Source organism: Coprinopsis cinerea (assembly GCF_000182895.1).
Source record: "Coprinopsis cinerea okayama7#130 chromosome 7 map unlocalized cont3.7, whole genome shotgun sequence".
NCBI lineage: Eukaryota > Fungi > Basidiomycota > Agaricomycetes > Agaricales > Psathyrellaceae > Coprinopsis > Coprinopsis cinerea.
In genome coordinates, this window is record NW_003307538.1 from 1,038,780 (window position 1) to 1,050,810 (window position 12,031).

General features: G+C 50.8%; 4 protein-coding genes across 4 annotated transcripts; 1 reads left to right on the plus strand and 3 right to left on the minus strand.

The window, feature by feature from the left end:
- Positions 1–99: 99 nt before the first annotated feature.
- CC1G_00791 (signal transducer) lies at positions 100–5,805 on the minus strand (the record flags this gene model as incomplete). The annotated part of the gene is made up of 17 exons (XM_001831192.2): positions 100–578; positions 630–757; positions 813–1,039; positions 1,100–1,267; positions 1,322–1,407; positions 1,464–1,541; positions 1,594–2,058; positions 2,115–2,223; positions 2,273–2,542; positions 2,602–2,907; positions 2,959–3,345; positions 3,403–3,766; positions 3,821–3,945; positions 4,003–4,311; positions 4,374–4,819; positions 4,874–5,469; positions 5,528–5,805. The coding sequence occupies 17 exons, from the start codon at positions 5,803–5,805 to the stop codon at positions 100–102; spliced, it is 4,821 nt and encodes a 1,606-aa protein (XP_001831244.2).
- A 256-nt stretch (positions 5,806–6,061) lies between these two features.
- CC1G_00792 (actin filament binding protein) lies at positions 6,062–7,828 on the minus strand (the record flags this gene model as incomplete). The annotated part of the gene is made up of 10 exons (XM_001831193.1): positions 6,062–6,138; positions 6,192–6,563; positions 6,639–6,780; positions 6,829–7,011; positions 7,066–7,166; positions 7,230–7,263; positions 7,311–7,356; positions 7,411–7,461; positions 7,514–7,678; positions 7,743–7,828. The coding sequence occupies 10 exons, from the start codon at positions 7,826–7,828 to the stop codon at positions 6,062–6,064; spliced, it is 1,257 nt and encodes a 418-aa protein (XP_001831245.1).
- An 868-nt stretch (positions 7,829–8,696) lies between these two features.
- Positions 8,697–10,277, plus strand: CC1G_00793 (hypothetical protein; the record flags this gene model as incomplete). The annotated part of the gene is made up of 2 exons (XM_001831194.2): positions 8,697–8,748; positions 8,811–10,277. 2 exons carry the CDS (start codon positions 8,697–8,699, stop codon positions 10,148–10,150), a joined length of 1,392 nt encoding a protein of 463 aa, XP_001831246.1. The 3' UTR covers positions 10,151–10,277.
- An 8-nt stretch (positions 10,278–10,285) lies between these two features.
- CC1G_00794 (hypothetical protein) lies at positions 10,286–11,758 on the minus strand (the record flags this gene model as incomplete). The annotated part of the gene is made up of 2 exons (XM_001831195.2): positions 11,727–11,758; positions 10,286–11,668 (listed from the first exon to the last, which is right to left on the minus strand). Exon 2 carries the CDS (start codon positions 11,618–11,620, stop codon positions 10,286–10,288), a length of 1,335 nt encoding a protein of 444 aa, XP_001831247.2. The 5' UTR covers positions 11,621–11,668; positions 11,727–11,758.
- Positions 11,759–12,031: the final 273 nt, after the last annotated feature.

The window sequence follows — 12,031 nt, forward strand, 5'->3', positions numbered from 1 at the left end:
TAATAAGAAAGTATTTAATAAAGGTATTGCAAAAGGATCTAAAGGTTAACGGATAGATGAATCGGATAAATAGATGAAAAGGTGGAAACAGATAGGGAGTTAATGCCTGAAAGATGCAGCACGTGTAGGCGGCGAGCGGGGTGGGGAGTTGGACTGGGGATAATAGGCGATATGGGACGGGGAAGTTAAAGATCCAGGAAGATACAACGGGATGGTGGGGACCAGTTGGAAAACGTGCTGAGAAATCCCTCGAATTCCTCTGCCACCCGGCTGAGAAGACGTCTGGCTCATGACAGCGTGTACTCGTGGTTCTTGAACAAACGTCTCGTCGGCTGCATCTGCCGGCACTGCAGCATGGCTAATGTCAATGCCACGGCCGTCCCAGATACAGCGGAGGTCGTTGCCGGGGATGATTTGTGCGAGCCGACAGGTATCGATATGTCTGATTTCGATAAAGCGGGTGTCGAAAATGAGAATGTACGGCGCATGAAGGGCTACTCGTTCCGCGGTGCCCTCCCATTCAATGGCCCCAGATGACCGGCTAGGTGCACCGTGCTTGTCGACGTAGATGCCAAACTCTGTACATAGAGATCAGTGCAAATTAAGTGACGTCTTGAAACGGTACATACCGTTGTAACACAACAGGAACTCGTCTTCCGAGGACCGGAACATACCCATAGGCCTACAGCTTTCGCATCGTTTAGCTGCTGGCCCAAGAGCGGGATTATCTTTTTGAGGGATAGTCACGGTCTTGAAACTGTACACAATATCCCATCAGTATTTGCACGATCTTGGGATGCTGAGATTCTTACTCTGTCAGGTCCACGATCTCAAAGCCCTTCGCACATAGGACTGCAACCTTCGCCTTCAAGAAAATCATATCATAGGATTCTCCTGGGAGGATGAAGTCGCGATAGGTGCGGAACCAGTCCGACTTGTTCTTCTTCGGGAAGATGGGAAGGAGACTTGTACTGGCAGCCTTTGGTCGTTCAGTGATTTTGTCAATCACGGGTTCCACAACATGGAAAACGCTGTCAGCCTGCAAAAAGGATACATCATCATTAGAGGTTCAACGACAGGAAAAACCACGAATGTTTACCCCTCGCTTGTTCATGTAAATCACCAGCGTCCTTCCATGTTGCATCCCAACGCTGAAGAATTGGACCTCCTTGGAACCAGTGTTGATCTTGTGGGGAGTCTGGGAGGTGTATGGTTGAGGATTCAATGGGTTAGGCACCAGCGCTTCGATGTGATATGCGAACAGGTTCTGCGAAGCTGGTTAGTAAATGATACTGTGTGTTTTGAGAGGCGATTGAGATACCTTGTCGGCCAGAACGAGGAAGAGACCAAAGTCCTCTAGGATGGCACATTGTACAACGTTACGAACATGAAGCACGCGGCGCAGAGCTTGGAAGGTGAAAGTTAGCAGAGGGAATGGTACGTTCAAAGTAACGAGGGCTTACATCGGGGGTCCTGTCGGAAGCCAATCCAAACGCCTTCAGCACACCCAACCGCAACCAGTCCACGATTACCGGCAGTTTCTGTAGCTGAACGTTAGCACAGCATCGTCAAAAGCCTGAAAACATTACGCACTGAAAGGGACGGAACAGGTCACTCGTCCAGTAAAGAGCACACCGTCATACGTAGTTGGCGCCGAGGGTCCCAGATTAATCGGAGGCACCAAGAACGTCTCATTGCTCAACGTCTCAATCTCAAACACCTTATTCGCATCCGCAACAGCCTTCCTCAGTCCCAAAGCCTCCTCAAGTTTCGCCTTCCAATCCGCTCGCACCTGCGGTGACTCCGCCAAGAAACTAATGTTGGTGTTTGCGGTACCTTGTCGGCCAGTTTGATGGAGAGTAAAGGGATAGACGTTGTTCCGCATCGAGTCGGGAGTGTCGACGCGACCGTTGGAACTACTGGAACGAAACCGGCTGGGATTTCGGATGATGGGTGGGTCGTTGAAGCTGACCGGGTGGAGGAGGTCGAGGGGGATAGGTTTGCGTACGACGTGGTACTTGGTGATGCCGTCCTTCTCTTTTACTTTTGTCCAGACCACTGTTTGACGAAAAGATCAACATCCCACCAAGCGTGGTACGAGAGAGAAACCTTACGATAGTTATCGAAGAGCATAACAAACACCTCCACAAAGTGGCTGTCCTCGGTAATCATTAGCTTTCCTGTATGAACCAATGACCGATGTTCGTTCAGCAAATCCATATCCTACAAGGTGATTAGTGACTGTTCTTTTCTCCAAAAGCAGCGAACTTACAACAGCCTCCCCAACTCGATACACCAACTGCGAGTTATACCTCCACACCTCAACCTTCTGTTTGGCCGAATCAACACCCGGTTGAGACTCTCTGGCCAAAGACCCAATCAGCTCTACGATTTCGGGAATGTCAGACCGGTCCTCATGAGTGATCGGTGTCTGGCTCAGAATCTCTTTCAAAAGCAGCCCATAACGAAGGACGCGCGGGATTGGACGATTGATGAAGTACTTCAGATCCAGCTTGCGAGATTCGGGGCGCCTGCTGGCTTTCTATAGGATCAATTGCGTCAATGTTCCGGTCTCTACAACATGGATACGATAGTACTGACCTCAACGAATGCTTTGAACGCTGGGTTGTGTTCCAATTCGTCATCAATCCTATACTCGGCGATGGGGTAATTGGGGATATACTCCATATACGCTTCGCGGAAATTCAGAGCAGCATCGAACAAGGCTGCAGTAATGCTGTTGATACGTGGATGCTCCTCCAGCTGTATCTCGTGCAGCTTGTCGACGAGTCGCTTGTGGTGGACATAAATCTCCTGGATGTTGTGGAAAACGTCTGTGCAAAATTGCTCCAGGCGTTCGTGCGGGATAATGGGGGGATCGGCGTTCTGAAGGGGTTGGCGATACAGCTGAAGGAAGCAGGTGAGCTCAGTGACCCCAATCAAAGTAGTATGACTTACATTTTCGAGAGTTTCAAGATCACGAACGTACACCATCTCTGTCTTGATCACCTCGAATATCAGACTCTGCCTCTGACTTTCCTCCTTCGTGAACGTCTTCCTCATGTTGGGCGTCAGAAGATCATGCCACTCCCATTTACCCGGTGTACCCTTCCCCATAGCGGACTGGAACGTCCGAAGCTGAGCAACATTTTGAAGGTTCTTGATCGCAGAGATCGACTCCAATAGGAAGTCACCATCAGGATTGTCCCTAGCAGTTTCGTTGTACACCGCTTGAAGCAGGACGGGATACTTCTGCAGATGCTCCGTAGGTCGGTTGAGATAATGCCACAAGTCGAGTCCATGTTCGCCTCCAGAGCGCATCCCAGTGAGCTGACGTTGGCAATTCTGAAAGAAAATCTTGGTCAGTATCAGGTACGGCACAGATCAATGGGTACACTTTACTTCGATGAACACCCGAAACTCGCCATTGTTGTCCAACTCTTCCCGTAGTCGCATTTCCGACAAGAACTGTCTCCCAATATAAAGAGGGTACAACTTCCGGAACTGCGTCGCGCTGTCGAGGAAGATATCGCCAATGGTGTTGATAATGGGCGCTTGTTCTCGCTGCCGCACATACATCACCTCCAACAACCTTCGATTACAATCTCGAATCTCCAGGATGTTTCCGAATACTTCGTCAATGAATTCATCCACCATGTATAGCGGGATAACAGGGGACTTTCGTAATGGCTGAATGAATACGCTGTCGACGATGTCCAGGTCCTTGACATATTGCTCCTCCTTGCTGATGAGTTTATGGATGATCCTGATAGGACGGGGTGAATACAACGTCGAGTTTATGAATAGAAGGAACGCTGACGTTTGACGATTGATCTCGTATTCAGGCAAGTCTCGTAATACCTGGGGTGGAACACCCTTTGTCCAGTCTTCTTTGACCGGGTCGGGTGGTGTCTCCAGTGTCTTGGGAAGGAATTTACTCATTCCCTAGTGAGAAATCCCGGCGATTAATAGGGCGATATCACGACCTGGAAAATTACTAACCTTTGACGGACATGACCCCGAATAACATGGACCCCCTTCCCCGCAAGTGACGGAATAACATCCAGTAAGCATCGTAACAACACCGGAAGGGAGCTCTGCCCTCTCAGGCAGTGTGGGCGTCTCCGGATCGTCCAAGAAACTGTACACATCCTCTACACCATCCTGCAGAATACGCGACCCCCATTCCACCTCCACAAAGAACAACTGCCGTTGCAAACTGCGTGCCACTTGCAACGCAACTCGCCTGTCGTTTTTTGCACACCCGTGATCTCGCGTCAGCTTATTCTCAAGAATAGAGTGAATCGTCGTCTAACGGATTAGTTTCAGCATTACTTCACGGTCTTCACAGAAATGGTTGGGGGCCAACGTACCACGATGTCTTTACCAGTGAAGGCCCGGGGGTAAGGGATACTCCCCTTCACATGGGTTCCTCGGGGTACCTTGAGCTGCAGCTGAACAGCAATATGGGACAGCAGAGCAAGGTTGATGAACATGGTCGGGTCGTCGAAGTTGTCATCGTCGCCGTACTCCTCATAGTGGTTGGGCGAATCGTCAAGCAGGGCTCTGGGATCAAAATTACGCATCGCGATGAGGTCCTGTGTTACGCGGTGTGAGATGTTGCTTGGACCGGCAACTGGATACTCGTCGTCTTGCGGTGATCTTCGAGCGTGAACAGTAACTCCGTTCCAAGAGGAACTGGCGGCATTAGAGATAGTTGACGGTCCCGCGTTGTCGTTGAGGTAGGGAAGCCCAGTGTAGGACGAGTCTGATCCAGCTGAAGAACGCGCTGGTGGGGGTCGCAGCATGGAGTAGTCGCCTACAAAGATCGTCAGTCCAAGTCACAGGATGTCTATTGAAACAACAATCGCACTCATCACTGTCCCTACTTCTGATTCACGGTCATTCAACGTCAGCCTGGATTGTGAGGGGTCCAAGTAGCCCTGGTAGACGGAGTCCAGATGCAGTGCATCAGAATGGTAGACGGGTCGTGGCTCTGGTGGTTGGGGGTCCTGGCTTGGGTATGGGTTGTCAGGATACGACGGATCCGGTTCATAAGGCGGTCGTTCTTCGTTTTCATATGAAAGCGGTGGATTGCTGTAGTATGATTGATCGTCTTCAGATCCGTACGGCCTGTCGTAGTTGGAGGGTTGGACGCTAGTGTTGGATTGATATAGAGTATGATATGAATCCTGCTCTTCCGGGTATACAGCTCTGGTAGCAGCGGGATCATCCTTAATGTTGGGTATATATTCTGGCACCGGTAACACGTCGGGGTCGAGGTATTCGTTGGGCGAGGAAGGCACTTCCGACCAACGCTGCGCATTGGTGCTATCCGCGACACTGGCTGGCGTCTCCTGGTCCACAGGTCCGACAGTGTCAATTTCCAGTGCTGGTCGCTGAGGCGTTCTGTTGGGCGATGCGCTTCTCGAATGCATTGGTTCTGGTTGGTGGTTACCCGGCGGATGCCTGAGGGAGCAAATGTAAGAACTCTAGTCTCGTTTGCACCGATCAAGGTTCAACAAACCGTGATAACGAGCTCCCTGGACGACTGACAGGTAAAGAGGGTATGCGTTGGAGGGGTGTCCCAGCTGGAGGTGGTATTGGGGGCCGCCCTACTAACCCTCCCGGCGTTGGTGGTAACGGCCGGGGCGCTCGACCAGAACCGCTGCTGCTTCCCCGCACCGGCGGTGGTCGAGGAGCTGGAGGGATGGTGTATCCATGTAAGACAGATTCATACAGAGCGTCTAGTTCTTCGTCGAGGTCGTTCCTGTGTGTTGAAGGGCCGCTCGAGGGTGCCGACATCGTTTCCATCATCGCTTAACCTCTGGACCGATGTTGCTCAGTGTCTTGTGCCGATATCTATCGTCCCAATGTCATCCGAGTCACTACGACGCGCTTTTCCCTTGCTGAATGGGCGGTTTACAGAAGATTCACAGAGGTAGAGGGCAACGATCAGTGTACTTTATTGGATTCAAGGATCATGATATGACGCCCTTGTCCGTATGGACGCAGAATGCTATACAGCTAGCGTAGGGTTAGGGGCTAAATCTGGCAGAGCTCACAAGTAGCGCCCGTGGCCCTGGTGGATGTCGCGAACGAGATCCCGAGGTAGTTTCATGGCAGATACATTCGGCTCTAGTATGCGTTACTCTATCTCCTCTATGTACCTCCCACCTTCCGGAACTGACCCTGCATCCAGACCCTGTACATCTTCAACTGACGCTTTCTGTTTACCAGTAATCGCCGATCAATACCCAACTGAGCGGTGGTAAAGAGTGGATGTCGAGAAACGCTTTCGTGTGACAGCAAGTTGGGATGAATTGCACCGGATTGCGGTGTCGTCTGCGGAGGAATTCCTTCGTTGGAGGAAGTCTCTGGAAGCGATGTGACAGAGTCTGAAACATGCAACTGGCCGACCGACTCGTCATTCAGAGGAGCAGAGTCTGCGGGAACTCCATTCTGCGGTGAACTTGCCTCCTTGCTCGTGTCGTCGTCATCGTTCTCGATGGAATAGGATGTCGAATTTGCATGGGCGTGTTCTGCTGCAGTTGCTTTCGATCCTGTAAACAGAAGTGAAATCTCGTCTTGAAGATGTCAACAAATGGTCCACATATATGATCGAAACAACCACACACCTAGTTCAAAGAAGTAAACACGCGTCTTGTCTCCGCGGATATAAAAATTATCCTCTAGAAGTCTCCCTCCTTTGAATCTAAGTTGAGTAAGGTCGTAGCGCCCATAGTCACGCATTACGACCAATCCACCGGGTTTGAGCATCTATAGATACATGTTAGACCCAACCAGAGAGGTGAAACCCGTACTCACTGTGTGGACATTGTCTATAGCCTGAATCCATTCGTCCGGATGGAGGGCACTGAGTACGAAGACAAGAACGACAATGTCGACCGATCCTGGTGCCAGATCGGAGGGCAATCCTTCTTTACTAGTAAGATCCCAGACCGAAGCTTGAATCGAGCCGACTGGTGGCGATTTGTACAGCGGGTTATTCTCCGAGAGAGTGTCAATACGGGGAGTAGGCCGGGTAAGTAGTCTTTAACGTACCTGTACAACCTTGACTGCATGAGAAGAGTAATCGTATGCGTGTATCCGAAGCTCTGGGTTTTTGTTCGACGACAAGAGGGGGAATGCGGAGTTTCCTGCACCTGTGGGACCGCATCGCGTGTCAGAAACCAATACTATAGATCCACAGCATCAAGGGAACGTACCGCAACCGATTTCCGCAACTACAAAAGGCCCTGCCTACGAGATTGGTCGGAGAAGGAGAGGAAACAGAGAGTCGGACTCACTCCTTCCTGAGTTGCCGCAACGAGCTCAGGGAATTCGTTGTGTAGCCTAGTTCCAGCATTAGTGATTCAACGCACCATCGAGGCCTGTTTATGGACGCACCATTTTCGATTTTTGAAGAAATTATCAGCATTAGACTTGTAAAAAGTGTCCCTGTGATATATTGTCACGAACAGCCCGCCATGAAGTCAAAAGGACATCATACCAGTGTTTTGCAGGTTTTTCGTTATATTTGATTCTATCTTCCACCGGAACGGGGTTGCTCTTTTGCTTCTCAAGGGCCTTTGCGATGATTTCATCCTGGCCGTCAGGAGGGGGTACATGGTCCCATGCGTTCTGTGACCAGACTTCTTCCTCGTTGGTCAAAAACCTATCGAATATCCAATGTGTTTCAGGGACTTTCCTCTTGGGCTTGTCAACCTTCAACCCCTCACCTTGATCCAAATGGCGGCTTATCTTCTTTCGCGTCATGAACAGAAGATGTCGCCTTCTTCTTCACTGCTTCAGTTGAAGGTTCCATCTCGTATCGTCGGGCTGGAGTTGATGTAGACAGAGATCAAAGATCATCATCGAGGGCCCCGTGGGAATGCGGTGGTCCGCACTCGGCTTCGACATGGACGATTGGAGTTGTCCTTGTTCTGCAACGGTTCGATATGCCCCATGGACTCCCAAATTCGAAAGCAAGTAACAACGCATGTCCATAGAAGGTGATTAGACACGGGTAACTGTGTACTCTACTATCGTAAGCCTTTTGTAGTGGTTACCACGTCGTCTGACTGGCAGGTTAGCTGGAAGAATATAAGAGCCTGCTCCTCACATGCGGAATGGTGTTGTTCAGATTAAGGGCCTCAATAGGGCCTTATTGACTATGGATGCACCGTATATAAAGCCATTCCTTACATCCAGGCTGACCTACAAACTTTTCTTCCCGACTTCATGGTATGCCGTTCTCTCGTTCGCCACAAAGCGCCAACTAACACGCCCATCCCTCCCAGGAAATAGAATATGATCCACTCGAGAACGTGGTACTGCGTTCCTCCCGGCGTGGGAGGCAGAGATCAATGCCACTGTCAACGTACCCTCTTAATCCTCCACTTCTACACCACACTCCAAATCACGCACGTGCGAATCAAGTGGTCAGAGGCCAATGGCCCCTCAGGTCGCAAGGGCTACTGCTAGCCTGGCAGAACGTCCAAAAATCTGTGTTCTATCAACTTAGGCGATCTATAGGAGTCCACAGAACCGCTCGGAAAACTATCTCCAGTTACTGGAGGCCCTTTTCCACACGGCTGCGCTGGGTGCTACAGGGAAGCGTCATTTGGACAGACGTCGTAGAACGCGTAGAGGAGGACGGGGAGCCAATGACCTTCGATGAAATTGAAACGCCAATGGAAGCTGACGAGCCATCAACGGTACAGGACGAAGTCACGAGCGATAACGGTAGGTTAATTCAGCCCTCCATCTCGTGCAGGGATCTAATACGGCGTTTAATTAATCTCCAGAGCTTCACATCCCCAACGAAATCATTCACGAGATACTCAACCACTACCTCCATTCTCTCCCAATAAGGGAGGACAACCTCGACGCCATCCTCCTTCCAGCTTCAGTCTGCAGAGGGTGGCAAATCTACATATGCGAGCAAACCAACCACTGGCCAACACTCGAGGTTTCCTTCCAGCGCGAATCCTCCGTTATCCGAAACACAACCCTTGCCAACTTCCTTCACTCACCCGCGGGCGCAGCTGCTCCAGTTCCTTCCCCACTCACCATCGACATGTCGAAATTCGATCGCTTGAATCCAGAGCACGTCGGGTTGCTCGAATCAGCACTGGAACTCTTGCCCCGCGCAAACGATGCCTTAAAATTGCGCTCGCCCGGTCCACCCGAGATGGCTTGGTCCCGCTTGAAGTGGACCGCCATCCAAAACGCCATCTTCGAGGGGAGGAAGCTTCGGGCACTGATCCTCGAAGGAGATCTACCCATGGACTTTTGCCACAAAGCTTTGTCGATTTGTGGCACTGGGTTGGAGAAGCTCAGTCTCAAGGGCGTCTCCCAAGCTTCCAAACGACTTCCGTGGCCGTTGCCTCGTGTCCCATTGCCAGCGCTGGAAGATCTGGAGATGGAATTCGTCACGGACATCAGGCAGCTCGTTACCTCGCTTGACTGCCCGAAGATAACCAACCTAGCGCTATCCACTGATTCGGAATGGCTCATGGAGGATGTCGCTGGGTACGACTTCCATTATGCCAACTTGACAAAGTTGGTTTGCCGTGCCCCCGAATACACTCGGTTGGCAGCTGCCGAGAAGATCCTCCAAAGAACGCCGAACCTCGAAGCATTGGAATGGATTGGGGACTGTATCACCCATGGACAGCAGCAACTGGTCTCCCTCCAGCTACCCTTCTTGCGTTCTCTGAAAGTTTCACATCCAGGACGACAGGATTCGGTGTTTGAAACCTTGCTCAACAAATCACAGGTGTACGATGAAGTGTGTCTGCCGAATCTTCTATTGCCTGTGCATGCGAAGACATTGCGCATAAACACTCCGATGTCGACTCTTGCTTGTTTAAGCCTACTTGCGGATAGCCAGCACCTCGAAGAAGGCTTTTTCGAACTGAACGACAGCATCGAAGATGTCGACGAATTCACGATCTCGATGTACCTTTCACCCCAAACCCCTTCACTGAATGTACCCAACCTCAGAAAAGTTACATTCCTAGTCCATGGTCCCAACCGCGGTTTTTACCAACGACTTCCGATACCACGAGGTGTCGAGGTTGTTATCCGGAATTGTCTCAAGTGCGAGATGCTCGGTGGAGGGAGTTTCTGCGACTCACTATGAACGGACTGGGACGACAGCTTGATTAAATTTTCGTCTTTCTATCACGAGCCCAGCCACCTTAATACCTTATAATTCGTTTCGACCAGTATGTATTAATACGTCCGCCTGCCAGCCTTCCGTGGATATGCCTACGTTTTAATTGCAAAAGCCCCTGAAACCATGGTATCCCCTTCTCATCAACCATTGCCGAGGCTCGTGGTCCATCCAGTCCCATCCTCTCCAAAAATTCTCTTCCCATTCTGTAACAGTGAGATGTGTTCCCAACTGCACCTGAGAACGAGAACTATTCCATCCAAGGTGGGGCCTTGTACAAGTGGCTACAGGACAATGATACCCATCAGAAGAAACTGGTCCATGTTTACGAGGTACCTTCAAAAGGTAGACCTCGACGTTGGGAACCCGTTGCACAGCTGGCATTTTGAGGAGAGACTTGAGGGGCTGGAAACACTGTTTCTTGCCGTCCTGGAGAATGAGTTGCTCCAGCTGAGTGTCTCTGACGAAATCGTCGAGGATGCGCTGTTCAAAGTCGATGCTGGCTGCGTCGACGTCCGGTTGGGGCGGCTCATCGCGGATGATGAGCCTTCGGAGGGATGGGCATGTGAACCGCGACAAGATGCGACTCACAGGGAATCGCGGGTACATGGTGAGTGACTTCAAGTTGGGAAGGCAGATCTTCGGTTCTGTCCGCTTTGCTGGTTGTGTGGGGTGATCCGAGCCCCAGATGCTTTCGTAGAAGGAAATTTCAACGGCTGATGTGGACCGACGGAGTATAGAGATGCAGTCCTCAAACGTCGTTATCGTGCGGAAGTTCAAATGCGTCATCCTTGCGAGGGGGAGTTCCGCAAGCATGGATTGGTAGGCTGGGGTTGGAAACCCTGACAATTCAAAGCAGAGTTGACGGATGGAAGGAAGGGAAAGAATTTTGTTTGAGAGGAGGGGGAGTAAATTGGGATGCATAGATCTCAAGTCACCCTGGCGAATGGCGAGTCCTTCGAGTGCTGGGGTGGCGTCGGGGGGAAGGGAGAGAAAATCTTCAATAAATCCATCCTGTGGGTTCAGAGAAAGTACTTTCAACCTGTACGCCTGTGTCATAATCGAACGGGCCTCTATTGGCGGCATCGGAATGGTCCGTCGCGCGATGTCAATCCAGAGTGGCGCCCCTTGAGACCGTTCCAACCACAGGGACAGCAAGGAGGTAGTAACACCGGATGCATGAAGCCTAGGTGGAACGTAGAAGGCGTTCCACAACGTCGGTAACGAGAGACATATAGTCCTCCAAAGACGGCAGACGTGCGTTAGCGACACTGGCGCAAGGTGGGTGAAGATTTGTAGGCGGACATATGGGAAGGTGGACAACGCCACCATGGAGTGGTATGTCAAAAATATCTCTTCAAGGACTTCCACTGGAAGGTCGTTGATGCCTGCCAAATCTTCCTTCCACGCGATAGCGGGAACCTCCAACTGTTGCATGTTGGCTGAGCTTAAGGATGATGGTTAGGAATTGAGGCGGATGTCAATCTGGATTTCAATACAAGAGTTGAGGAATGTTGACTCGAAAAGAACGATTTGTACTTACAAGTCTGCACCCAATTTGCACCAAGGAGCCTGCTCCCAGTTTTGTTGAATGAATGGCGAGTCGCCGTCCCGCTTCCCTACTTATAGCGGTTTCTGCAACTTTGTTGTGTCTGCGCACAGTAGACATCACAACCTTCACAATTAGCCCGGGTTTCCATAGATATCGGTGACTATCAGCCTCTGGCAAAGGACAATAATTTGACGGAGTCATTGAAACGTTCGACAAGCAGGAGGAGGGAAGCAACGAAGATCACCCCTATTTTTATTGTTTTCCCTGGCAGTTTCAATTTGATCCGCGATGTTCGG